At 42.8% G+C, this 27178-nt stretch overlaps 1 protein-coding gene across 1 annotated transcript in view; it reads right to left on the bottom strand.

The window, feature by feature from the left end:
• zswim7 (zinc finger, SWIM-type containing 7) overlaps positions 1–27178 on the bottom strand; it is an 81539-nt gene continuing 54361 nt past the window's right edge. The window contains exons 5-6 of the mRNA XM_056236198.1: positions 6323–6427; positions 1–240 (exon numbers count right to left, since the gene is read on the bottom strand). Of these exons, the coding sequence (XP_056092173.1) occupies positions 124–240; positions 6323–6427 (222 nt within the window). The 3' untranslated portion in view covers positions 1–123. The remainder of the gene's footprint in view (positions 241–6322; positions 6428–27178) is intronic.

Here is a 27178-nt window from a genome sequence, read left to right as displayed (position 1 = left end):
CAATTTCCAAACTTTTAATCTCATAGGCAAATGACAAGAAAGTCCAGTCTAATCCATAATGAATATAAATACCTGAATTGCTACGTGGTAGTTCTTATTAGAGTCAACTTCAGGATCAGCTATTTATGTGCTGGCCTCAGTTTGCCCTGAGAGAATGTGGGTCATCTGCTGATCTGAGACCTGCTCCTGCTGGCACAAACCCATGGCCTGACTCAAGCAGGCCGCCAGGAGGTGCTTACACTAGAGAACACAGATATGGAAAACACATTTTAATAAAATGGCACTAAATAATGGTAAGAGAAGAGCTTTGGAGAAATAAACATGGAGGTTATACAACTGAACTATTCTTACACCAGTTTGGTTATATAAGAATGACACTGTATAGGCTCAAGGTCAGATATGTTTCAAACTAATATTTATTGTGTGTAATGAATGATAGTAAATGCACAAAGCACCCATCTGTTCTCAATTTACAGTCACTGGCACTGCAGTCATAAAAAATGCATCAGCGGGATGAATAGTCAAAGGATCACAATGAAGGAGAATATTAGTGCCGCCCAAAACGAGAGGATTGACAATGAAACAGCTGAAAGGGGAATAAAACATGCACTTAACAGGATGTATTACCGTGGCGGCATTATACAATGAAGCATTATACTGTACTTTCATCATTATTGACAATCATGTTGGTCTACATGCTTGACTGCACCTGGAATCTCCCCCTACAACCCAGACCCCCGATATAGAGCCTCACCAACCCACATCTGATGAGAATCCCACATCATGTTCTTCTGGGGTTTGCCAGAGAAGGCAGGTTTATCACATTGAGACGTTTTCTAGCGCATCAACTAAACTCTATTGCATTACACAGAGAACTATAAATAAACAAGGAAACCATTCTTCTAAGATCACATGGGTATAAAATGCATTTATATTTTGTTGCAGCTCGATAACAAAGGGAGGTCATGCTATCAGAGTGAAGCAGTGCATTTTGGGGTTGTCTCTGAATTTTGTTTCTCAGACTGGAGAACTAATTTTAGTCTCATTCCCTCCCCTGGGCTCAAAAGCAGGCTGATGCACATGCAACTGTGTGACAACAGATACTGGGGTCTCCTTTTGAAACAGACAGTCAATGGAGAAGACAAAACGGTAACACTTTACTTGAAGGGGTGTGCATAAGACTGACATGACACCTTCATAATCATGACATGACACATGTCAGGAATATGAAGGAGGTTTCATGCATGTTTATGACAACTGTCATTAAAGGAACAAGCCGACTTTTTGGGACTTTAGCTTATTCACCATATCCCCCAGAGTTAGATAAGTCCATACATATCTTTTTCATCTCCGTGCGTGCTGTAACTCTGTCTGACGCACCCACCGCTAGCCTAGCTTAGCACAAAGACTGGATGTAAATGGCTCCAGCTAGCATACTAATCCCAATAAGTGACAAAATAACGCAAACATTTTCCTATTTACATGTTGTGATTTGTATAGTCACAGAGTGTACAAATAACAAGGTCATATGAGACACAGCCATCTTTTAACCGTATAAATATTGAGAACTAAATTCTCAGAAGGCGAAGCACTGCTACTTGGGCGGAGTGATTACCGCAGCACCTGAGACGCACCGTGGTGAGGAGCAGAGAGTTCGTTCAGAGTTGGAGTAATAGTGAGTCAGCAATTACTAGATAGTAAAAGCATAGTTTACAATCATGGGTGTTCGCTGTATAGAGCTTGGGCGTCGTGACGTCATTACTTGGCGTGGCGGCCATGTTGACAGCTTCGCGAATGTAAACATGCAGCATGCAAGTCGAACGAGGAGAAGCAGCAGAGTTGGGAGAAAGAAAAGAAAAAAAGATGTTAAAATCCCTAAAAGGAGGTGGAATTTACCGGGATAAGTTAAATAGGGAAGCCAGGGACCGGTATGTGGACAAAATCGGCACTTTTAACGGTTTGGATCCATATGAAATTTCCAACAAACAGTGGGAACACAGTAATCTGGACAAAGGTAACTTTAAGATGCGCTCCACCTAGCTGCTAGTTTAGTAACCGTTACTGCTAACAACCTTCACACATGTACTTTTAACTATGTGTTTCAAAACTGTAGTTAGTAACGTTAGCTGTCAACCCTCCCGTTTTTTCCGGGTTTCTCATGTATTTGAGCTCTTTTCCCGCTGTCTTCCCGTTTTAGTATTTTCCTGTAAAATATCCCGTATTTTAATACTCTAATAACATTAACGTTAGCCCTTCCATCGGACCTGTCAGTCTCTGTACTGTTGTCCTGTTGCTACCCCCTTGCCCTAAGCATCGTTTTGCTTACTAACTTAAGTTTTGCTTAAAACAGCTACTAACTACACTTGAAACACATAGTTAAAAGTACGTTACATGTGTGAATGGTTGTTAGCACTAACTGTTACTAAAGTAGCAGCTAGGTGGAGCGCAGCTTACTTTTGTCCGGATTAAGTTACTGTGCTCCCACTGTTTGTTGGAAATTTCATATGGATCCAAACCGTTAAAAGTGCCGATTTTGTCCACATACCGGTCCCTGGCTTCCCTATTTAACGTATCCCGGTAAATTCCACATCCTTTTAGGGATTTTAACATCTTTTTTCTTTTCTTTCTCCCAACTCTGCTGCTTCTCCTCGTTCGACATGCTGCATGTTTACATTCGCGAAGCTGTCAACATGGCCGCCACGTCCCAGAATGCAACGCGGCGCCCAAGCCCTATTGTAAAGAGCTGCGACAATAAACAGGGGAGACCAGGTAATACCATGATGTTTCATAGAATTCCAACCAAAAACGCTGACCTGATGAATCAATGGCTAAGTTACTTGCTCTGGATATAACGATAAGATCCAAACACACCTGAAGAGATCATCAAGGACCATCGTGTTTGCTCAGTACATTTCACTGAAGACGACTATTTTGAAAAAATGGAATTTGCCACACGGACCATGAAACGTGTGCTGAAGGATACGGCCATCCCATCGATAGCACAGACAGGACAAAGTGGATCACCTGCGGCTGCGGTAAGTGTTCCGTTATGTTTTTAGATGACTAGCCTACTGTAACAGTGCCATTAGCCAGATCTAATGTAACGTTAATGACACTATTATATGAATAGGGTGGTCAGTAGCCTACCCGTACTGGCCAAGGTCACTATTTCTCAAAAAAAAAAAAAAATCCGATTCATTAGCAAGGTGAAGGCTACAGTCCCGAGTTTACCTCTTGCTCCGCTCATTTGTTACTGGGGCGATAGAGCGCGTTCGTGACAAAACAATACTAACATTAGGGCCTGCTCACATATAGCGTCTTTTGCGCCCTCAAGTTCGTTATTTCAAATGTAGGCGCGCGGTATGCGCGCTCATAATGGAAGCGACGCGGTCGCGGAGCGATAGGGATCGCGTTACCGATCGCGTTTTCAGGGATACATGGAGACCAGGAACAACTGCAATAGTACTGTCTTTGGGTTCATTGTGCAAAAACCATTTGCCTTGTGCAAGTTGTGCTATTACTTTCCCCTTATTCTAGCCTATTGTAATGCAATTATCTAACATTACTGTATGCTGTTGAATACATTTGGTTCAGCTGTAATAAATTGCATTTAAAATATATCGATTCATGTAATAATAATTCGTGTTCTGTGATATTTATTAATCAGGATGCGTTTTTGGTTGGAATTCTATGAAACAACATGGTATTACCTGGTCTCCCCTGTTTATTGTCGCAGCTCTTTACAATACAGCGAACACCCATGATTGTAAACTATGCTTTTACTATCTAGTAATTGCTGACTCACTATTACTCCAACTCTGAACGAACTCTCTGCTCCTCACCACGGTGCGTCTCAGGTGCTGCGGTAATCACTCCGCCCAAGTAGCAGTGCTTCGCCTTCTAAGAATAGTTCTAAATATTTATACGGTTAAAAGATGGCTGTGTCTCATATGACCTTGTTATTTGTACACTCTGTGACTATACAAATCACAACATGTAAATAGGAAAATGTTTGCGTTATTTTGTCACTTATTGGGATTAGTATGCTAGCTGGAGCCATTTACATCCAGTCTTTGTGCTAAGCTAGGCTAGCGGTGGGTGCGTCAGACAGAGTTACAGCACGCACAGAGATGAAAAAGGTATGTATGGACTTATCTAACTCTGGGGGATATGGAGAGCCAACTTTAGCCGGAAATAACATTATTCAAAATCGCTATAAAGCCAAAACAATCTCTGTTACCGTAAATTGTATGTTTATCTCTGTAAAGCTGCTTTGAAACAATCTCCATTGTTAAAAGCGCTATATAAATGAAGATGACTTGACTTGACTTGACTTGAATAAGCTAAAGTCCCAAAAAGTCGGCGTGTTCCTTTAACCCATAAAGCTAAGTGGTTTCTTAAGTTTGATAATTAATCTGCTATGTCATGTTTATGACATATTTATGACAATTTATGTTGTCTTGGTAATTTCAAGTTGTCATTACCAAGACACTGACAGGTTATGATGTATTGGTTTATGTCAAGTTGTCATAACAAAGACATCTAAAACAATGTCATATTTGCATTCAAAATGTCATAATTGAGCGAATGACACTTAATGACAGTTGTCATAAACATGCATAAAACCACCTTCATATTCATGACATGTGTCATGTCATGATTATGAAGGTGTCATGTCAGTCTTATGCACACCCCTTCTAGTAAAGTGTTACCGAGAAAACCTGGAAATAACCAAAGCAACAGGGAGCTGAAGAAGAGAGTAAAGGAAGACGCTTAAAATGAAAGCAAGCGAATAAAAAAGTAGAGTTGCTACTAGGATGTTTGACCACAAATCTAGTAGCGTCACTATAAATACTGGGGTTCCACAAGGATGTGTCTTGTCACCCATTTTATTTTCCATATACACAAATGAAATCATATGTGGAATTAAGGGTATTTCACTTTTGAAATACGCAGACTTTGGTGGCTTGAACCACTTAAGTTAGGGGAACAGGAAGTGGAACAGGTTGAATCCTTTACATATTTGTACTGTGATTGACAGCCGACTGTCCTTTGCACAACATGTGAACTGTGTCTGCAAGAAGGCTCATCATTGTTTATTTCTTCTGAGACGGTTGAAAGGATTTATTGTTAGACAGAACATTTTGACAACAGTGTATCGGTCACTTGTGGAATCAGTCAAGACATTTAACATTGTTTCTTGGTATAGCTTACTTTCAGCTGAAAATAAGAAAAAAATATCAAGAATTATGGTAACACTTTACAATAAGGTTCATTAGTTAACTACATTAGTTAACATTAACTAAGAATGAACAATACTTCTTCAGCATTTGTTAATCTTTGTTAATGTTAATTTCAACATTTACTAATACTTTATTAAAATCTTGTTAACATTAGTTAATGCACTGTGAACTAACATGAACAAGCAATGAACAGCTGGATTTGTATTAACTAACGTTAACAAAGATTAACAAATACAGTAACAAATGTATTGCTCTTGGTTAGTTCATGTTAGTTAATACATTAACTAATGTTTAATAAATGAACCTTATTGTAAAGTGTTACCAGAATTATTAAGCAGGCATCTAAGATTACTGGGATCTCGCAGCTTCACCTCTCAGACCTTTATAATATGGCAGTAAAGAGGAAAGCAGCTTCTATTATTACAGACTCCACACACCCTCTTTATAATTCTTTTCATCTACTTCCATCAGGTTGCCGGTTCAGAACTCCCTTAGCTAGGAAGAAGGCTTATAGGAATTCGTTTGTGCCCAAAGCAGTGACTATATTAAACAAGGTCATGTGAATGTGTATGGGTTGCAGAATTGTGCACAATTGTAGTTTCCATTTAAATTTTTTTAGATGTCTGCTTTAATAATGAATTGTATGTTTATGTTTACTGTTGAATTGTATGTGTTGTTGATTTGTATTAAATAAGAGCTTTTTAACCTAAGAAAAATTTATATTACCAGTGTGATAGACAATAAAGTTTTTCTAAATTCTAAATATGTATTTGATGACCAAATTGTTAACTTTGATTAACAAATTAAAAATTATATAAAAAAAAAAATCTATATCTTTTCAAATGCATGTTAAATAATGTAAGTGCAAAAAGGTTTTTAAACACAATTAAACACAATCACTGGACAACTAATTGGTAATAATATTAGTTGTCAACTATTTTTTAACATCCATTTCCCTATTGTCTTATTGCTTATGGTTTGATATCAGCCCTACGAGCAGAAATAGGATGAGGGTCTCGGGGGTCTGTGAATGCAGCTGTGTGGTTGTGTGTGAGAGTAGAAAGAGGAAGTGACCTCACCATCAGACTCTCATTTCTCCTAAGCACAGAGAAAGTGAAGGCGGGGCATGGGCAGTAGTGACAGGACGTGAAGCACGTGTACAGATGCCCTGATCCACCTAATACCTGTTGGAGAGATAACGGAGAGAGACACAAAACTGAAATGTGAGATGAGTATTATGCTGAAGTGCCAAAAATACTTACTTTGATTTTACCGTGTCAAACAATACAGGCAGACAAACAGTCAGATTGCCCTGTTAGGTCTCTATGGGAGTGAGTTACATGTATGTATGTATTACCATGCCTTTTCTACTTTCATTTAGGTCAATTTAAGGAAAAGTGTATGTTTTATGTGCTGTAACTATCACAGGTTCACCCAAATTCTTCACCCATTTCTGGATTACTCTCTCTCTTGGATTTTGATTGTAGACTTGCGGATTGCCTTGCTGTGATTTCCTGTGTATTGAAACTGAGCCAGAATTAGACAGCTTCTTTGTCTTTTTGTCTTCTGATTTATGACATTAATAAACTGCACATGGATCCTACTTCTAAGACTCCGTCACAGGAATTATATATTTTGAGGAATATCTCAGTGTTCTTTTGTTCATTCAATGGAAGTTATTGGGCTCCAGTCTCAAACTATATTTCTTTAAGTTCCACAGAAAGAAAGTCAAAGGTTTTGAATGACATGAGGCATGAGGGTAAGTAAATGATGAAAGAATTTTTATTCTTGGGTGGACTTCTTACTTCCATGTAATAGTCCTGCATAGTGACACATTTTTAGAGAACAAATATTTCATGTAGTCTCTCAATATGAAATAATAAAAAAACAATGATAAAATAAACAAATAAAAGAATTAGAACTAATTAGAATAAGAATGTCAAGCTTGACATTTCAATAAACCATTTACTGCTAACTCAATGCAGAACTGCACTCAAAAGGCTATTGCACTGCCGATTCCCTTCAGAGGCAACATGACATCATGACTTTGCGTAAACATACACGCCACTTTCAAGTCAAGTGGCGTGTTATCTATACGCATTTTGAGCTATCCGCGTGTATGTCCACGCCGAAACGAACCGTCATCTTTTGCGTGTATGTCTACGCCGTTAAATGTCCGAGTGATTCCGCGTGTATGTACACGCCGTTAAATGTCCGAGCGAAACGAAGCAAAATGTAGATCTACATCTGGGGAGCGATATTTTTTTCCCTAGGATGGTAGGGGAAGACTCATAAATGGTATTAACCCCAGTGACGGGTAGGTTTAGGGACGGGGTTGGGGTAGGTCATATATTTATATATACAGTAATATAATGTTAAGTCAACGGCGTTGATAAACACGCTGAAAAGCGATTATGCGTGTTGATAGCACGCCAAAAATGGAAATACGAATTGGCGTGTCATACATACGCCATTTCATGAGATCAGTCTGTCAGGGGTCTGTCAACAGATCTGGGCTACGTTTGAATTTGAATTTATTTATTTTAAAAGGGCCAATGCACATTAATTAACATGAGCACTCAGGTCCATCATGTAAATGCGGCAGATTTAGCAATACAGGCTATTTTTCATCTGTAGTCCCTGAAGCAACTGTGTGACGTTGTCTCTTAGCGCGCTCTGAAGACTCTTAAGGTATAACTTAACTAAAGGTTTACCATTTCTAGGCGTGTTCCCCGGCCCGAACCATACCTTAGGAAGCTGCTTAAGATATACCTTCTTACTTGCGACGTTACCAGGTGCTGTCCGTGGCGATGGTGCTGAATTGGTTGATATCGATGGCTCCAGAATCAATTATTCACTCGTGCAGGTGCTGCTTCACTGCATTATGCGAGAAAGCGGTGTTCTTTATAAAAGAAGCACTTCAGAAATAGTTGAAATTGCATTTATTAGGACTCATGGGATATTATAAAAAATAATCCAAACTATAATAGCCTAGCCTACATATTTTAAAATTGTATCATATATTGCTGCCACAATAACCATTTCAAATTTTTACGTGCTTTCTTCTCTTTCCCAATTTTGTTCGCTGAGGTAGAGCTGTGATGAAATGATGTTCTTGTAAATACTTTCCAGCATTTCAGTAATAAAAGTGTACATCTTACGTACGGTGCTCGGCAGTGATCAAAAAGGATTTAAACAGTGAATTTTGAATCTCTTTTTGTAAACTCAGAGATGTGGATTCAGACGGCAATTAAATTACCACACGACCTGTTTGTCAAAAAACAGTAGGTAATTTGGCCAGGGATTTTTACACGGGTTGGGTGAGAAAAAACACTGACATTATGGATTCGGATGGCAATAAAATCACTGACTTACCCCTGTAAATGTTTAAAATACCGTACGAGCCCATGAGAAACGATTAGCGTCCGAATAGGACTTAACTGACAGTATGCTTTCACTGGCCTTTGAAAGTGCTCCGCAGACGGCACCGTCTTTTGGAACAACTATTCGCTGTATCGCTGCCATAGTTTGAGCAAACTCCCCACCACAATCATTCCCTTTAAATAGACTATTAAGCCTTTAATGGTTTGCAGCTGATGTACCTTTGGATAATATAATAAAAAATCTAACAACAATCTTATTATTTGCATGATAACACTTGAATTAGCCTAATTGAACACTGTCTGGGTCATAGACTGTAAAAAAAAATGCACAAAGCGTCTGTGACGTCACCCATAGACTTTCTGAATAACGGTTTTGAGGCCGTTTATGGGGGGTAAGGGCGGTGCCATCTTTTGAAAATCTAGGGAAATCCTAACCCCGCCCACCTTCTGGCCAATCCATATATGGGTAAAAGGGCGGGCTTTGTGTGAGACTGAGCCGGCCGGTGGATGCGCCTCTTCAGCCAAGCAGCCTCAGCTATCTGTAACGTTACAAGATCGACTGGCAGACTAGGCTACTTTTTACAGTCTATACTACATTCACTGTCCCCACCACTTTTTGCCAGGGTCGATATTGTCCCCACCAATTTTGAACTCAGGTGGGCGCTTTAATCCGTTGCGGAGACTCTCTATTCGTTCTGGTGAAATCACAAAGTAAAATGCACACAAACGTGTCCCTGCTTGATATACAACCATTGATAAACATAATCGGTTTTAATGAGAGAGAAAAAAACAAAAAACTATACGAGTGCAGATTAGAACCCAGAACCTCTGACACGCTTGGCAAAAGTTCTGCCACTGGACCATTAAAGTGCATGCATGTAATTGTCGGATTTATGTATTTCTTCACGTGAAAATTCTCACCAACAACGACATATTAGATCTCATTAAAGGGGTCATATAATGGTACATGCACTTTTACAAGTTGATTGTACTGAAATGTGTGTTGGCAGTGTCTGTACACAACCATCATATAATGATAAAAATCCATCCAGTGGTTTTGTTTTAATCTCCTTATATGTTTTCCCCTGCCTCAAATCGAGCCGTTCGAGCCTGTGACGTCACAAGCTCGCACGCCCCTCCCACGATTGTTGAATGACAGCCGCGTTTCAACACAGACCTGCCCTCGCTCATGAGGGAGCTGTCAATCATAGTCTGCGCGGCGCGGCGCGGACCGGCGCGGTCATTGTTGATATGCTGGAGCACTGTCTATGAGCAGAATGGCGTCTAAGCCAGTGTTTCCTCTAGGATTTTTTCTAACTGTGGTGGCAGGCCCATTTCGGGAGGGGGCGTGGCCCATGAGTGTTATTCCCATTGGCCACGCCCCCTTGCCCCAGGTGTTCAAACCTCCCCTAAGTATTATGAAAGGCTTCAATAAGAGCGGCAAAGCGATTATGCGCATCCCGTGCGCAGAATGAAGCTCTTGAAGCAACGCAAAGTCACAACGCGAAGTCACAGCGCGGCGCGCAGCGCTTCGCATTGATTGAAAAGTTCAAAGCACAAACCGAAGAGAAGAGACTATCTATGCAACAGTTTATTGAGCCTTTTCTTTTAACAGTTTTAAATTTCAGTTACAGTGCGCATGAAGAACAATTCATAGCGCTCTTTACTCCAGTGCTGTAATCTAACAGACACCCGGGAGAAAGGAATATGATTTAGAAAGCGCAATACAGTATAAACAGATAAAGTCATTTTATGCAAAACATAGATCTTTATCTACAAATAAAGTATAATAATGGAAACATTGATCTTGAAGAGAGTGTCGTCGTGTTACTGTGGTACCCGAACGCGACGCGCTGTTTGAATGCTGAATACATGGAGAATGACTGAGGAGAGATGAGTTTCCATTAACTTTAACTTAACGACTTAAATATTCGTTTTTACCTCACATTATGCTATTGAAAGACTTTAGAAGTCTTGGAATATAGTGCGAAAACTTTATGGTGCTTTACACTGTTTTTTTTGTATGCCTTTAGTGGGGCTTAACAATAACACAGTAGTATGCACAATATCGGACCTCACTGAAGCTGCAGCCGTGGCGGGAGGTTTTTAGGTGTGGCGGCCCGCCACGGCAGAATGAATGTAGCGGAAACACTGGTCTAAGCGATTGTGGTGTTCTGTTCTTGGGTGTAATAACGAACACAGCAGTCATTTTAATGTTTCTAAATCCAAACCGCTGAAGACGCAGTGGCTGTGTTTGTTTTCGAAGGGAATATTCCCCACGAGCAACGTCAATGCTCTCATGTTTGCGCGAATCATTTCACACACCAGACTGCTTTATAAAAGAGGATCAATATAAAGCTGGATTTGCTAAGAAGCTGCTCATGAAAAAAGATCGGTACCAGATATTCGTGTTCCTGCTGAATCCCCAGAAGAACGGAAGTGAGTGTAACGTTTTATTAAACTTTATATTAATATATTAATCTTTGCAAATCGCTAGCTGCACGCTTCACAATGAATGCGTCTAAGGTTTACACTCAGGGTACATTACGGCATGTTTTCTATGTATGACGTTCTCAATATAATTCATAATCCCACGTTTATACTGAACAACGCGTTATGGTTATTGTGTTATTGTGTTACAAATGGTGTATGCACAGAACAGAGAGGCGGGGTGAGCAAAGCTCATTATCATTTAAAGTCATATGCACTGAAACGGCGTGCTGAAAACAGAGCTGTTTTTGACCAAGTAAAATAAGTGTTTTCTTACAATACTAATGAGAATTTTTAATTAAAGTATATTACAAACTTTTAATTTAGACCCTAAAGAATCATATTAGCTTGTAAAAAAATGGCATTATATGACCCCTTTAAACGACAAATTAAAGCTCCTGTAGGTAACTTTTGAAAAAATGTATTTGCTAAAACTGTCATTATGTCCTGACAGTAGAATATGAGACAGATAATCTGTGTAAAAATCAAGCTCCTCTGGCTCCTCCTAGTGGTCCTATTGCCATTTGCAAGAAATACACGCTCCCGGTCAGAAACAACCAATCAGAGCCGGGAGGAGTGTCTTAGCAGTGTCAGTCACGCTCGTGTACGCGCTGATCACACCCCTCTCTTGCACAGCGTGAGCCGTCGTTCAAACTCAAGATTGCCGGCGTGCTGCAGCTGTGCTTATGACGGAGAAACAACCTAAACTGCCAATTCTCGAGTGACACCTGCTCATAAAACAAAGAGGTAAAATCGTCATCTTGTTTATCGTCATCTTGTTTATCGTCATCAGTCCCTACCTCGGACTGATGACGATAAACAAGCGAAAAAGAAAGAATTACACAGAGCCCATTGACTCGGTGTCAAAACTCTAGCTGCATAACTTGTAGATAAAATGTCACACACTCTGCTAAGCAACAATTGAAACCTGCTAATTCACTGGCTTGTCATGTTGCTGAAATAATGTACTAGCACACCTTATCTAGCATTATATATCGCTAGAATAATTACTTACATACTGTAACATTAGTTACCGTTATATTAACGTTATCTTACTAGCTATTTATAACTTATAGAAAGAGTGCAACGTTATAAAGTTACATGTAGGCTATTGCAAAATACATAATGATTTGAGGACCAAGTTTGTAGTCAAAGTATGGGCAGGCCATAGTCAATGTAAAGCATATTGTTGACGTTTAGTCCCTATTAGTGAATGTGCCATATAACTTTTTATCCACCGTCATCGGTGGGCCTGTTTACTAGCCTGCGCGTTCACGACGGGCTCCGCTGTGGAGGACGAGCTGTGGAGGGAGGGCTGTAGCGCAGCAGAGAGCAAGGGGGTGGGACCTGTAAGTTGTGCTTGTTCAAATTTTCAGGCTAAGTCAACGTTTTCTCAAAACTCCCTACTGCAGCTTTAAACACAATGTACTATTTAAATCGATTGCTGGACATCGGCATGTTATTGTACATGGGTACATCAGATTTATGATTTAGCATTGTATTAGCCCCCCAAAACCCCACCTGTCCCTACCTCGGACGCTAACTTATCTGAGGCGACTTAATGCTAACTGTTGCAGTGCCACTGCCCACAAACATTGATGCTAAATAGTGCTAACTACGTGAAATAGTAGTGGAATGTCACTTACCGGAAAAAATGGAGCGAAGTACTCCTACAGTGTCGGTTAGTGCAGTTTATAGCAGAGCAACCCATTTTATGTACGATATTTCAATACAAATGTTCAGAAAGGATACAGAGGTGGTATGATGTGTTGTGTCAGATCATGGCCGAGACGTCAAATTTCAGGAATTCCACTTGGCGCAGCCCGTTATCAGCTGTCAATCAAGCTGTCAATCAATGTTAACCACGCCCTTATTTGTCATACATTTTATATCTAAATACGATCTAAACTAACGAGTTACAAAAAAATGCACCCCCCTCACAGTTGTCAGGCACTCGGAACCTATCGAAAAATACAATAAAAGTCCATGGGACCAACCTGTAAAAACATGAATTTATGCTGTGAAAACAGACATTTTAACATGGGTCAATGGATATTTGCTCCCTTTTGGGACCTCCCTCTAGCGGATTTTCGATGTATTGCAGTTTTTCGCACTTCCGGGTAGGCTTCATTTTTCAGTTTAGAATGTTGCCGCTTGGTCTGGGTGTATTACAACTTCAAAATTATATTCGTATAGACCTGCAACAGTGATAAAGTAAAGCTAAGAGTGGTCCAGATCAACCTTCCGAACGTACGACTAACAGGTATACTTAACTAAGAACGTTTCGGGAAACACGTATTAACTATAAGGTACAGCTTAAGGTAACTTAAGAACGACGTAGCGTTAAGAAGGTTTCGGGAAACCCAGCCCAGCCCTGGTCATTAAAGTAAGAAAAAATTCTCAAAAAAGGGTAATAAGAACTAACAAAATCTAACAAGTAGGACACGCTTTGCAGAGCAGCTTCAATTCCTTCTTAAAATGCTGACATTGTATGCATTGGGATACATCTTCATTTTTCAAGAGGAAAAGCCTCCAGTTGTTTGAGGTATGAAGTAGTTGGAAATCTCATTTGCATTCTGCGCTGAGATTTAACGGTGTGTAGATTTGATGACCGGCAAGGTCATGAAATGTGTATGATTTGTTTAGCAGTGAATATGGGATCATTACAATCCTGGAATATGGGAACATATTAAGTCAAGTCAAGTCATCTTCATTTATATAGCGCTTTTAACAATGGATTGTTTCAAAGCAGCTTTACAGAGATAAACATATAATTTAAGGTAACAGATTGTTTTGGCGTTATAGCGGTTCTTGAATAATGTTACTTCCAGCTAAAGTTAACTTTGATTGATTCACCTCCGTCGAAATGATCTTTAAACTTTAAACGCGAACCTGTGATTAACACTGACGGCGTTCACATGCTCATTCAGAATTCTATAGTTATGTGCTTTTTAAAATATGTGCGCAGGTTTGTAATTCATACAACCCAGCCTAAACAAACTACTTTTCTTGCCTTTAAATTTTGATACAGAATTTGTTTTATTTTATCACTTCGGGGTACGCGAGCCGGAATTCACAACGCTTTATCTGTAGAGTGGGAAAGGGATCCTCCATAGGGAGAGGATAGTGGATACTTCAGCACTGCATTGTCATCGGGTCCAGGCAAAGCTCCCTCGTCAGATCTGGACACGGCCTGGATCCGGCAGGCTGCGGGAAAACCTCGGGATAAACAAAGACACTAATATTAGCGTAGATGCCATTCTTCTTATGATGTATCGAGTACATCTGGATTTAAGGGAAGTGTTCCCAGTTCCGGCTGACCTAATCTATGCAGCCTAACATTGAATTTATAGAAGTCTATAATGTATTATGTGTATGCTAGGTCAAAGAGATGTGTTTTTAGTCTAGCTTTGAACTGACAGAGTGTGTCTGCTTCCCGGACAATGGTAGGAAGACTATTCCAAAGTTTTGGTGCTAAATAGGAAAAGGATCTACCGCCTGCAGTCGATTTAGATATTCTAGGTATTATCAACTGGCCGGAATTTTGAGATCGCAATAGACGTGAAGGACTATAATGCATTAAGAGCTCGCTCAAGTACTGCGGAGCTAAACCATTTAGTGCTTTGTAGGTAATCAACAATATTTAAAAATTTATACGATGTTTAATAGGGAGCCAATGCAGTGTTGACAGAACCGGGCTAATATGGTCATATTTCCTGGTTCTGGTAAGAACTCGAGCTGCGGCGTTTTGAACTAGCTGTAGTTTGTTTATTAAGCGTGCAGGGCAACCACCCAGTAGAGCATTACAATAATCTAGCCTTGAGGTCATGAACGCATGGACTAATTGTTCCGCATTTCCCAATGAGAGCATATGGCGTATTTTAGATATATTTTTAAGATGGAAAAATGCAGTTTTACAGATACTAGACACGTGGCTTTCAAAAGAAAGGTTGGTATCAAATAGCACACCCAGGTTCCTAACCGACGACGAAGACTTGACAGAGCAGCCATTAAGTGTTAGACAGTATTCTAGGTTATTACGTGTGGAAGTTTTTTGTCCAATAATTAGAATCTCTGTCTTTTCAGAATTTAGTAGTAGGAAATTACTAGTCATCCAATTTTTTATATCAGCTATGCATTCCGTTAATTTTGTGAATTGGTAAGTTTCGTTGGGTTTTGAAGAAATATACAGCTGAGTATCATCGGCATAACAGTGAAAGCTAACTCCATGTTTCCTAATGATATCTCCTAATGGTAGCATGTACAGAGTGAACAGCAGCGGTCCTAGTACTGAGCCTTGTGGTACGCCATACTGAACTTGTGATCGATAAGACATCTCTTCATTTACTGCTACAAACTGATAACGGTCAGTTAAGTATGATTTAAAACATGCTAATGCAATTCCACTAATGCCAACATAGTTTTCTAGTCTATTTAAAAGAATGTTGTGGTCAATGGTGTCAAATGCAGCACTAAGATCAAGTAACACTAATATAGAAATACAACCACGATCGGATGATAAGAGCAAATCATTTGTGACTCTAATGAGAGCGGTCTCAGTGCTATGGTACGGTCTAAATCCGGACTGAAAATCCTCGCAGATATCATTTCTTTCTAGAAAGGAACATAGTTGTGAAGATACTGCTTTTTCTAATATCTTTGACAGAAAAGGCAGATTTGAGATCGGCCTGTAATTGACTAATTCTGTAGGATCAAGTTGTGGTTTTTTAACAAGCGGTTTTATCATAGCCAGTTTAAAGGTTTTTGGTACGTATCCTAGAGACAAAGATGAATTAATGATATTAAGAAGAGGATATATGACCTCTGGAAACATCTCTTTCAGTAGCTTAGCCGGTATAGGGTCTAACATACAAGTTGTCGATTTAGATGAATTAACGAGTTTGCAGAATTCTTCCTCTCCTATAGCAACAAATAAATCAAATTTTTCCTCAGGGAGACTACAATGCACTTCCTGATGCGATACTGTGGTAGACGGTTGCATAGTTATAATTTTGTCCCTGATATTATCGATCTTATAAGTGAAGAAGTTCATAAAGTCATCACTGCTGTGTTGCTTTGACACTTCTGAGCTTGAAGCTTTTTCGTTAGTTTAGCCACTGTTTCAAATAAATACCTAGGATTATGTTTATTTTCTTCTAATAGGTTTGAAAAATAAGCAGATCTAGCAGCTTTTAAAGCCTCTCTGTAAGCAATCGAGCTCTCTTTCCACGAAATCCGAAATACCTCTAGTTTAGTTTTCTTCCAGTTGCGCTCCATTTTTCTGGCTGCTCTCTTAAGGGCCTGAGTGTGCTCGCTGTACCACGGCGTTGGACTATTTTCTTTAATCTTCTTTAAGCGCAACGGAGCAACTGCGTCTAAAGTGCTGGAAAAGAGAGAGTTAAACGTTTCTGTTGCAATATCAAGTTCTTCTAAGCTATCCGGGATGCTGAGATGATGAAACTGATTAGGAAGATTATTGATAAAGCAATCTTTAGTGGCAGAAGTTATAGGTCTAACGTATTTATAACACGGAGTCGGCTTTGCAGCCTTGGCTAAATGTAATTTACATGAGACTAGATAATGATCTGAGATGTCATCGCTCTGCTGCAGAATTTCAACAGCATCAACATCTATTCCATGTGATAATATTAGATCTAGAGTATGATTACGACAATGAGTAGGTCCTGACACGTGTTGTCTAACTCCAATTGAGTTTACAATGTCTTTAAATGCCAATCCCAAAGCATCTTTTTCATTATCTACATGTATATTAAAATCACCAACAATTAGTACTTTATCTGCAGCCAATACTAAATCTGATACAAAGTCCGCAAATTCTTTGATAAAATCTTTATGGTGCCCTGGTGGCCTGTATACAGTAGCCAGCAGAATTCTCAAATGTGATTTATCGTTTACACTATATATTTTTACATTAAGCACCAATACTTCAAAAGAAGTATATTTAAAGCTACATTTCTTAGTGGTTTTGAAAATATTACTATAAATTACAGCAACACCTCCCCCTTTGCCTTTCAGACGAGGTTCATTTTTATAACTGTAATCTTGTGGGGTTGACTCATTTAAAATAATGTAATCGTTTGGTTTTAGCCAGGTTTCTGTCAAACACAGCATATCAAGATTATAATCTGAAATCATATCATTAACTATGAGAGATTTTGAAGTAAGGGATCGAATATTCAGCAACCCAAGCTTTATCATTTGCTCATCTGTATTATATCTGTTTTTTATTTGTTGAACATCAATTAAATTTTTAACCTGACGTTTTTTGGATTTCCAAATTCGGGGAACAGACACAGTCTCTATATGATGATATCTAGGTGAAAGAGGCTCTATGTGATGGGATTTATCTGACCTTGATGACGTGAGGCCGCTAGCAGACGGTCGGTTTAGCCAGTCTGTCTCCTTCCTGACCTGAGCCCCAGATTGTCATGTTTCAGCTCTAAGACTATGAGCCAAATTACTAGAGAGAAGAGCAGCACCAGCCCAGGAGGGATGGATACCATCTATTTTATTAAAATAAAATAGCTCCATATTTCTTGTTTGTCATACAATCATACAGCTCAACAATCCAGTCCAACAACACCTACATGATGGCCCCCCATCCTAGGGCTGCATGATTAAACGAAATAAAACCGAAAATGCGATATGGCTTAGTGTGTTTATCAAATCACAAAGGCTGTGATTTCATTAAATTAAACATTTGCTTCATTTGTGTTTCAAAGTGCTGATGTTCATCCACATGAGCACCTCATGATCCGCCGGTGTTTCAGTGTCTCAGAGCGACTCGCTTCACAGTAAATGCTGCTCCACCATCTTTGCATGTGCTCAGAGTTTGGGTTGCTTTAACATGCATCTGGGAATGCAAAATGAAACAACCATCTTCCCATACTTGTAATGAAAAGTACTTATCAACCAAAGAGCTTTAGGGCTTTAAGGGCTTCCTGTGGTTTTCTGCCAAAATAAAAGTTTGATAGTTGTTTTGTTGTTAATGTTTTGAAATTAAGAAACAAGGCAGCCATACATTTTACAGTTGTAAAGTTGTAAACAATTCTATTATTTTTCTTCAGTAATTTGTATAATAACAATAAGTATTATTATTTTTTACATTTTAAATCGCAATCACAATTTTTGGTAACACTTTACAGTAAGGTTTCATTAGTTCATGTATTAACTAACATGAACTAACAATGAACAAAACATTTGTTACAGTATTTATTAATCTTTGTTAGTGTTAGTTGAGAAAAATGCAGTCGTTCATTGAATGATCATGTTAGTTAGTTGTCACAGCGCATTAGATAAATAAATGCTGTAGAAGTATTGTTCATTCTTAATTCATGGTGACTAAAGTAGTTAACTAATAAAACCCAGAGCCATAGAGAGACAGTTTTTCAACGGCTCTGATAAAACCTTATTGTAAACTGTTACCCAATTTTTTTTCAGAACCACAGCAATTAGTCTTTGGGAACGTGTTGCAGTTATTAAAAAGACACCTTTCAGCAAATTCATAGAAAAATCGAAATTTGAACGTTTATTGTACTCTTTGAACTAGTAAACAGACCTGCAAACTCACAAGTGGTGAAAAAGGTGAGATGTTTATGAAGTAATTTGTTGTAGGGGGGTTTGGGCCATCATCCCCCATGAGACCATTTTTATGATTTTAACATGTAAATGAAGCATTCTGGTGCATTCTGACAAGAAAACATTTTGCTTCAAGTAAAAAAAAAAAATATTGACAAGTTGATTCCATATTGATTAAGTTGGGGCCTATCAAGTACAGTACATAAGAACAAAATAGTCTGTCATAAGTAAATATAATTTATTTTAAAGCAATATTCTCATCAGACTTTACACACTTAAATCTGTGTATTTGTGATTTTTTTACACCAGGGCGTTATTTACCTTTATAAAGGCCAATTTTTTTTTTTTTTTTGTTAACAACTGTTTATTAAGTTTTCTTATTTAAAGTCAAGAAACACAAGAATACAAAGCAAAAAGCAACTATACAAGTTGAGAACCTACCCCACCCCACCCCACCCCTGGTAGACTTCAAGAAAATAACAATAAAATACAAACATAGAATGTAGACCCCAAAACATATATATAAATAAAAATAATAATAATAATAATAATAAAATAAATAAGTAAATCGATAAATTACATGGATGTTAAAAGGGTTGACACACTATCAAAAGCAGCTTGCCATAAATTCACAGTCTTAACACTGGATCCATGCATACGAGAAGTTGAGAGTTCCATCAATATAATGTCCAGCAAAGACACTGTCCATGTTCGTCTGTCCATTGTGTGAGGAGGATTCCAACGGTTAACTAACATTTTTTTTGCCGCTGTGAGAGCGGCTAACAGTAAATGTCTTTGTTGAATGGATAAGGTTAGGTCCCTTAAATCGTTAAAAAATTGTGTGGGGTCAAACAAATATCAGTGTCCAACAGATATGATAAGTCCTGTGAGAGCTGGGTCCAAAAAGGTGGAAGAGAGGGACAGTCCCAAAAGAAGTGCAAGTACGTGCCTAGAGATCCTTGAGAACAAAGATTACACTTGGGAGAGAGGGATAGATTCATATAGAAACGTTTCATAGGAGTCAAGTAAACCCTATGCAGTAATTTCCAGTGAATCATTTGATGATTGGGGTTCTTTGACGACAGCTTAAACATCCTCCATACCTGATCCGAAAATAAAACATGCACATCTTCATTAAGATCCTTGGCCCAAACAGTTGTAATAGATAAGGGTTTGTATGAATGCTCAAGAAGATACTGATAAATGACAGACACAGAAGAGGGAGATCTCTCAGAAGGAAGGATTAATTTGCGCAGTGGGTGAATAGGTAAATGGGAGTCCCAAGGCACCCCATATGCCCATAAAGGCCAATTTTTTAAACCTTACTATGAGTTCTCTTACGAGAGGTTCTCTCGTATTGCGTAAGTTTAGCTTACGCTACGGGGAAAGATTCATCTTCTCGAGATATTGAAGCCAAAAAATTATCCTTAATTTTGTATTCATTGTCAACGCAGTGTGGCAGCTAGCAGACCTAGAGCAGGCCATCTCGCGTGCTCATTGGCTGCCCTGCTGGCATCTGCTGCAGCCTACCAGTGAGCCCCGCGTGACGTCACGCCCAATGAAGGGCGCTCGCGCCTTCATAGGGTCACAGCCCGCCAGAATGGGCGTGGCTTAACCTATAAAAGAAGGGGCTGTAGGCTGACTTCCCAGATTTTTCGACTCTTCATCGAGCTCTTCGCATCGCTGGATCAGAGAGAAGCCACCGCCGCCGTCGAACAGCGAACAGCCAGCTTAGGACAGCGCTGAGGAAGCCGGCCGTCTTCGCCACCTTCAGCCATCCGTGCGAGCTACGCTATCCGGCGACGTATCCTTTTACCTTGCAAACTCTCTATTTCTAAAAGAGCGCAAGCGTCTTTTTAAAGATGCCTCGCACTTCCTGCGGCTCGTGCAGGGCCCCGCTCAGCGTTGGAGACCGCCATGTCATCTGCGCTCTCTGCCTGGGCCTGGAACATGCAGAGCTCGCCCTCGCGTCCGGGGGCTGCGAGCTCTGCGAAGCGCTTCCGCTGTCGACCCTACGGGCTCGACTCGAAGTCTTCAACCCCGATGCAGCCACTCCGCCCTCTGTGGGACCGCGCAGGAAGAAGCGCCGTTCCCTGAGGCAGCCGGAGCCCGTGGCTACAGCGACGCGCTCGCCGGAGGACCTCCCTCGAGCCCCGCTTTCGCCTTCCCCGCCTCCCCTCCCCGACGCGCAGCTGCCGCTCACGAGCCTCACTGCCGTCGCGTCTGAGGAGGAGGCCGAGGAACACGCCACGAGAGACTGCTGCTCCATCCTGGCATCGGACAGCGAGGAATGGTCGCTTCACTCCGGCTCCTCGTCGATCCAGGAATCCAGACGTTCCCGCGCTGGAGCTGACGCGGAACTTATGCGCCTGCTGACGCAGGCCATCGACCGCCTCGGGCTTGAGTGGTCGCTGCCGAAGGAACCTGCGCCGAACAGGCTCGACGGCTGTTTCCTTCAAAGTCGCCGCCGTGCAGCTTCAGCGAGCAGGCCCGCTCCATTCCTGCCGGAACTTCACACGGAGCTGACGAAGTCGTGGAATGCACCATTCTCCTCGAGACTTCAGTCCCAGGCCTCCGCGTCACTCTCCCAAGTGGACGGCGCCGCCGAGAAAGGGTACACAGCTATTCCCCCTGTGGAAGAGACGGTCGCAGCGCACCATATGCCGCCTCCGGCCAGGCCGTGTCTGCTCTCCACTCCATGGCTGTGCTACAGATCCTGCAAGCCGATCTCCTCCGTGAATGGGATGAGAAGGGCCGGGATCCAGCTGCGGTTACAGATCTGAGAAGCGCGACGGATCTCTCTCTCCGCGCCACCAAGACCGCAGCTCAAGCCATCGGACGAGCCATGGCCGCGTTGACTGTAACAGAGAGGCACCTCTGGTTGACGCTCGCGGATATGAGGGAAGCTGAGTGAGCCACCTTCCTGAACGCGCCGCTCTCCCCCACTGGTCTCTTCGGCCCAGCGGTAAACGGGATCGTTGACCGTTTCTCTGAGGTACAAAAGACCACGCAGACCATGAACCTCTTCCTGCTGCGAAGCTCGAGCTCCGCTACAGGCCGCTCTCGCGAGAAACAAAGCCAGCCTCCTGTACGAGCTAGCACCCAGCGTCCAGCACAGCCTCAGCCTTCGCAGCGACGTCAGGGCGGCCGCCCTAGGTCGCGCTCAGACAGCCGTCACAGACCGCCGCCCCCCAGGGGGCCTCGGCAGAAGATCACGCTGAAGTCTGAGCACGCGAAGTCCTCCGAACAAAGAGAGAGAAAAGACGCACGTGTCCCGCCGCGGCCGGACCGCCGTCAAAGTTTATTTCCCTGTCAGTCCCCTTCAAACAGGCTACTGCAGTGGTTCATTTAGCAGCCAACGAGCTGGTTTGTCCACCCTCTCGCCTGCACACAAACGCCGTTTTCACGGCGACCCAGCGAAATCTCAAAAAGAGCATTATGTCTGGTCCGGCTCACGCCGTCAGTGTTTTAAGTGTAGTGAAAGTGCCCACGCCCCATTGTTCACCCCTACACACAAGCACTTCAAATATCGTGTCACCCACAGAGCACACTCTCATAAAGCGCAGAAAAGCCGCTCGAGTGTTGAATATAAGAAATGTGTCCACAGGTCTGTGCCCACTATCTGCCCGCTCTGTTACACGGTCAAGAAAGCAGGTTATAAATGTAAGTCTCGTGCCCGCCAGAGAGCGTTCACGCTTACTAACACAAACCTCCCCCCGGGCGCCGCCCGCGCGTTTAAGTGCTATCACAAAATGCAGGGCATTAATAAGATGCTCCCCATCCATTTTGATCGGGACGTCAAATACACTTGTAAGTCTCGTGCCCGCGCAAATGCGCTCACGCTTACAGGACGCTTTTCCGCCCAAAGCGCCGCTCGCGCGTCAAAAAGTGAGGAGAAAAGGTTCCCCATCCCTTATGATTGGGAGATCTCACATAAATCAGCCGGTTTCGGCTTTCAGCGAGCAGCCGTTGCCCAGAACCGGGAGCGCGCGCGCCGCGCTTTCAGCTCCGGTTCAGTTTCACAAGCCCGCAAACGACGGCGATCTGAACCCGGAGGCCATTCGCCCCCTAGCGGCTCACATAGCTGCGTGGGAAACTATCCCGGGGATTTCAGAATGGGTGCTGAGCACAATAAAGCAAGGCTATACACTTCAATTCATTCGCCGTCCCCCGCGCTTTCGAGCCCGGACCGCGACGATAGTGAATGCGGAAGTAGCACACCTACTTCATGCAGAAATAGCAAAGCTGCTGTGCAAAGGGGCTATAGAAAAGGTGCCGCCTTCTCTGAGCGAGTCAGGCTTTTACAGCCGTTATTTTCTCGTACCCAAGAAGGACGGAGCCTTCAGACCTATCCTAGATCCTAGGTCCGTTCAAAATGCTTACGACCAGGAAAATCCTCGCGCACGTTCGCCCGAGGGACTGGTTTATTTCTCTAGATCTGAAGGATGCCTATTTTCAGATTCAGATAATACCCCGTCACAGGCAATTTTTGAGATTTGCCTTCGACGGTCAGGTATATCAATACACCGTCCTGCCGTTCGGCCTGTCTCTAGCACCCCGTACATTTACGAAGTGCATGGACGCGGCGCTCGCCCCCCTGAGAAGTCAGGGGCTGCGAATAATGAACTATCTGGACGATTGGCTGATTTTGGCACAGTCAGAGACAGAGCTGCTATCTCACAGAACAGTGCTTCTCAGTCACCTGGAAAGCTTGGGTCTCACGGTCAACTGGACCAAGAGCTCATTGCTGCCCAGCCAGTCAATTTCCTTTTTAGGAATAGAGCTGGACTCGGTGACCATGTCGGCTCGTTTATCGACACAGCGCGCGCGCCGTGTTCGCCACCTAGCCGTGTCTTTCCAGAAGGACAGCTTTCTCCCCTTGAAAACATTTCAAAGGATGTTGGGCTATATGGCATCAGCTGCAGCGGTGCTTCAGCTGGGCCTACTGCGCATGCGCCCGCTCCAACGCTGGTTGAATGCTCGCGCGTCCCGCCGAGCTTGGGTTTCTGGCGGTCAGAAAATCAGTGTGACTCAGACCTGCATAGCGGCTCTGCAGCCCTGGTTAGTGGCCGACTGGTACCAGCAGGGAGTGATGATGGGAACTATCTCTTATCGAAAAGTCATTTCGACGGACGCGTCCAACTGGGGTTGGGGCGCGCTGTTCGAGGGCAGACCGGTCTTCGGCCAGTGGTCAGACCAAGAGAAGTGTTTTCACATAAACTTTCTGGAAATGATAGCGGTCGAGAACGCGCTGAAGCGCTTCCTCCCGTTCATACAGGACCAACATGTTCTTGTCCGCTCGGACAACATGTCTGTGGTATCCTATGTAAACCGTCAGGGCGGTGTCAGATCCAGAAATCTCTGCAATCTGACGGAACGCCTCCTTATTTGGTCTCAGATGCACCTGCGCTCGCTGAGGGCGGCGCATGTGCCTGGCCATTTGAACGACGGCCCAGACAAACTGTCCAGGGACAACGTTCCCCCAGGGGAATGGTCCCTGCACCCCCAAACGGTCCAGAAACTGTGGCGCCTATTCGGCAGAGCGGAAGTCGACCTATTTACGTCAAAAGACAACGCTCAATGCCCGACGTTCTTCTCGAAGGACGAGGACGCGCTGGCCCAGGTTTGGCCCAGCCTCCCGCTATATGCTTTCCCTCCGGTCTCTCTGTTACCACAGGTGATCAAGAGAATCAGAGAAACGCGCCACTCGGTGCTCCTCATAGCCCCACGTTGGGAGAATCAGATTTGGTTCCCGGAGCTAGCACGGCTGTCACATACAGCTCCGTGGCCGATTCCGGTGAGGGCAGATCTCCTCTCCCAGGCTCGCGGCACGATCTGGCATCCCCATCCAGAGCGCTGGTCTCTGCACGCATGGTTGATCAACGGGTACTCGTTACCCTGCCAGAAGGAGTGATGAACACGATCACGCAGTCTAGAGCCCCTTCCACGAGAAGGCTTTACGCGTCTAAATGGTCGGTGTTCTCTGGATGGTGCACCGACAGAGGTCTGGATCCGCGGACATGCGGGGTGGCGCATCTGCTCTCCTTCCTACAAGAGCTGTTGGATAAGGGAAGGTCCCCATCCACGCTCAAAGTATACGTGGCGGCCGTGGCAGCGTTCGCAGAATCGACGCACGGCCAGTCATTGGGAAGACATGAGTTGGTCATCCGCTTCCTTAGAGGAGCTAGGAGGATGAACCCGCCGCGCCCCCCGTCGGTTCCCATGTGGGATCTTTCATTGGTCCTAGAGGCCCTGAAAGCTTTTCCTTTTGAACCACTAGACTCCGTGGGGTTTGAAATATCTATCACTGAAAACCGTCTTTCTGACTGCATTGTCGTCAGTAAAACGTGTGGGGGACCTGCATGCGCTGTCTGTCAGCGCATCGTGTCTTGAGTTCGGGCCGAATGACTCTAAAGTCATCCTCAGACCTAGACATGGCTACGTTCCTAAAGTGATGGGCACTCCGTTCAGAGCGCAAGTTATCTCTTTGTCAGCTCTCCCAGCATCTGACAGCAAAAGTGATGTGAACCTTCTCTGCCCTGTCAGAGCGCTGAGGTTTTACATTACGCGCTCCGCCTCATTCAGGCGTTCGGAACAGCTGTTTGTTTCGTTTGGTGGGCACACCAAAGGTCTCGCCTCCTCGAAACAGAGCCTGTCCAGATGGATAGTGGACGCTATAGCAGCCGCTTACGCGTCAAAAGGTCTGCAATGCCCTCTGGGCATCAGGGCTCATTCCACGAGAGGCGTGGCCTCTTCGTGGGCATGGTCCAGTGGAATTTCTATCCATGACATATGTGTAGCGGCGGGCTGGAGCTCCCAGTCTACCTTTGTCAGGTTTTATAACCTAGAAGTTCCTGCCTTGCAGGCTAAACTGTTGTCATTTTAAAGGAGAGGTGTATTCTGCCCAGACCTCCTGCTCAGATTACTCTCACATGACTCAGCTCTCCTGGTTGAGCTGCACTAAGTAGGGTATGTGCCATGTGCCTATACAGACCGGCGCGCTGCTCTGTATTCCCTATGTGTGCTTATGTACAAGTGATGGTCCGCGTGGCTGGCCACCTTATTTCTCCACTTATAGGGTTCCCTGAAAGTTCGGGGTCTCATGGTGGATGCTTGGCGCGCACGGCGTTGACAAAGTGTTCCCGTAGCGTAAGCTAAACTTACGCAATACGAGAGAACCTCTCGTAAGAGAACTATACTCGTTTACTAACGTAACCTCGGTTCTCTCTAGAGAGGGAACGAGTATTGCGTAACCGGCCGTGCTCGCGCCACGAGCGACTTCGCTTCAGTCGTCGAAAAACCAGGGAAGTCAGCCTACAGCCCCTTCTTTTATACGCTAAGCCACGCCCATTCTGGCGGGCTGTGACGCTACGAAGGCGCGAGCGCCCTTCATTGGGCGTGACGTCACGCGGGGCTCACTGGTAGGCTGCAGCAGATGCCAGCAGGGCAGCCAATGAGCACGCGAGATGGCCTGCTCTAGGTCTGCTAGCTGCTGCACTGCGTTGACAATGAATACAAAATTAAGGATAATTTTTTGGCTTCAATATCTCGAGAAGATGAATCTTTCCCCGTAGCGTAAGCTAAACTTACGCAATACTCGTTCCCTCTCTAGAGAGAACCGAGGTTACGTTAGTAACCGAGTATCGTTATCTTTCATGTCAAATTCTTACATTTGATCAAATTCAGTTTTAATAAAAAGGGCTGTTATCAATCAAATTAATAAATTTACACTGCAAAATTACAACTGTAATAAATCATTTTATGAGATTGATGTTAAACAAATAAAACAATTAAAATAAAAAATAAATAAAAATAAAATCAATGATGCCTTTAAACAATAAACCAATAGGTGGCGGCAAGTGACCATCTTAATACATGAATCATTGAGTCATTCATTAAAACGATTCGTTCAAAATGCTGAATCATTCAATAAAAAAACACAGCGCTTAGTGTTGCTTTTTTTTTGTAACTATTTCCATCAGTGAAATAGAAGAAAACCAGTCAATATTGCGTCTAAATTGTAAGTAACTACATATTAACTAGGCTACTTGTTTATTAAACTATAAATTCAATTGTAAGGATCCACTGGAGGCAAGTTATAGCGAGAGAACCCAAGTGCAGTTTATTCAAAATAACACATAACAAGACCAAAACATAAAACAAAGCAAGACGTGGCATGAAACAAAAACCGTGGACATAGACTTACTCAGTGGTCACAGGAAACAATACTTGACAAAGACACATGGCAAACATGAGGGCTTAAATACACAAGACTAATGACAAGACAAGGGACACCTGTGAACAATGAACAGACGATTATCCAATGACAAGACACATGGCAGGATCACATGACAAACAGGGAATCACATGACAGACATGGAACATGACATGAACAAAACCAAAACGTGACAGAGACAAGACCAAATCGTGACATCAATGTAACATTTGTAATCGTGATATTAT

The sequence above is a fragment of the Rhinichthys klamathensis genome, unplaced genomic scaffold, assembly GCF_029890125.1.
Source record: "Rhinichthys klamathensis goyatoka isolate OS25496 unplaced genomic scaffold, OSU_Roscu_1.1 h1tg000019l_1, whole genome shotgun sequence".
Taxonomy (NCBI): Eukaryota; Metazoa; Chordata; class Actinopteri; order Cypriniformes; family Leuciscidae; genus Rhinichthys; species Rhinichthys klamathensis.
This window is presented reverse-complemented; position numbering and strand designations above follow the sequence as displayed.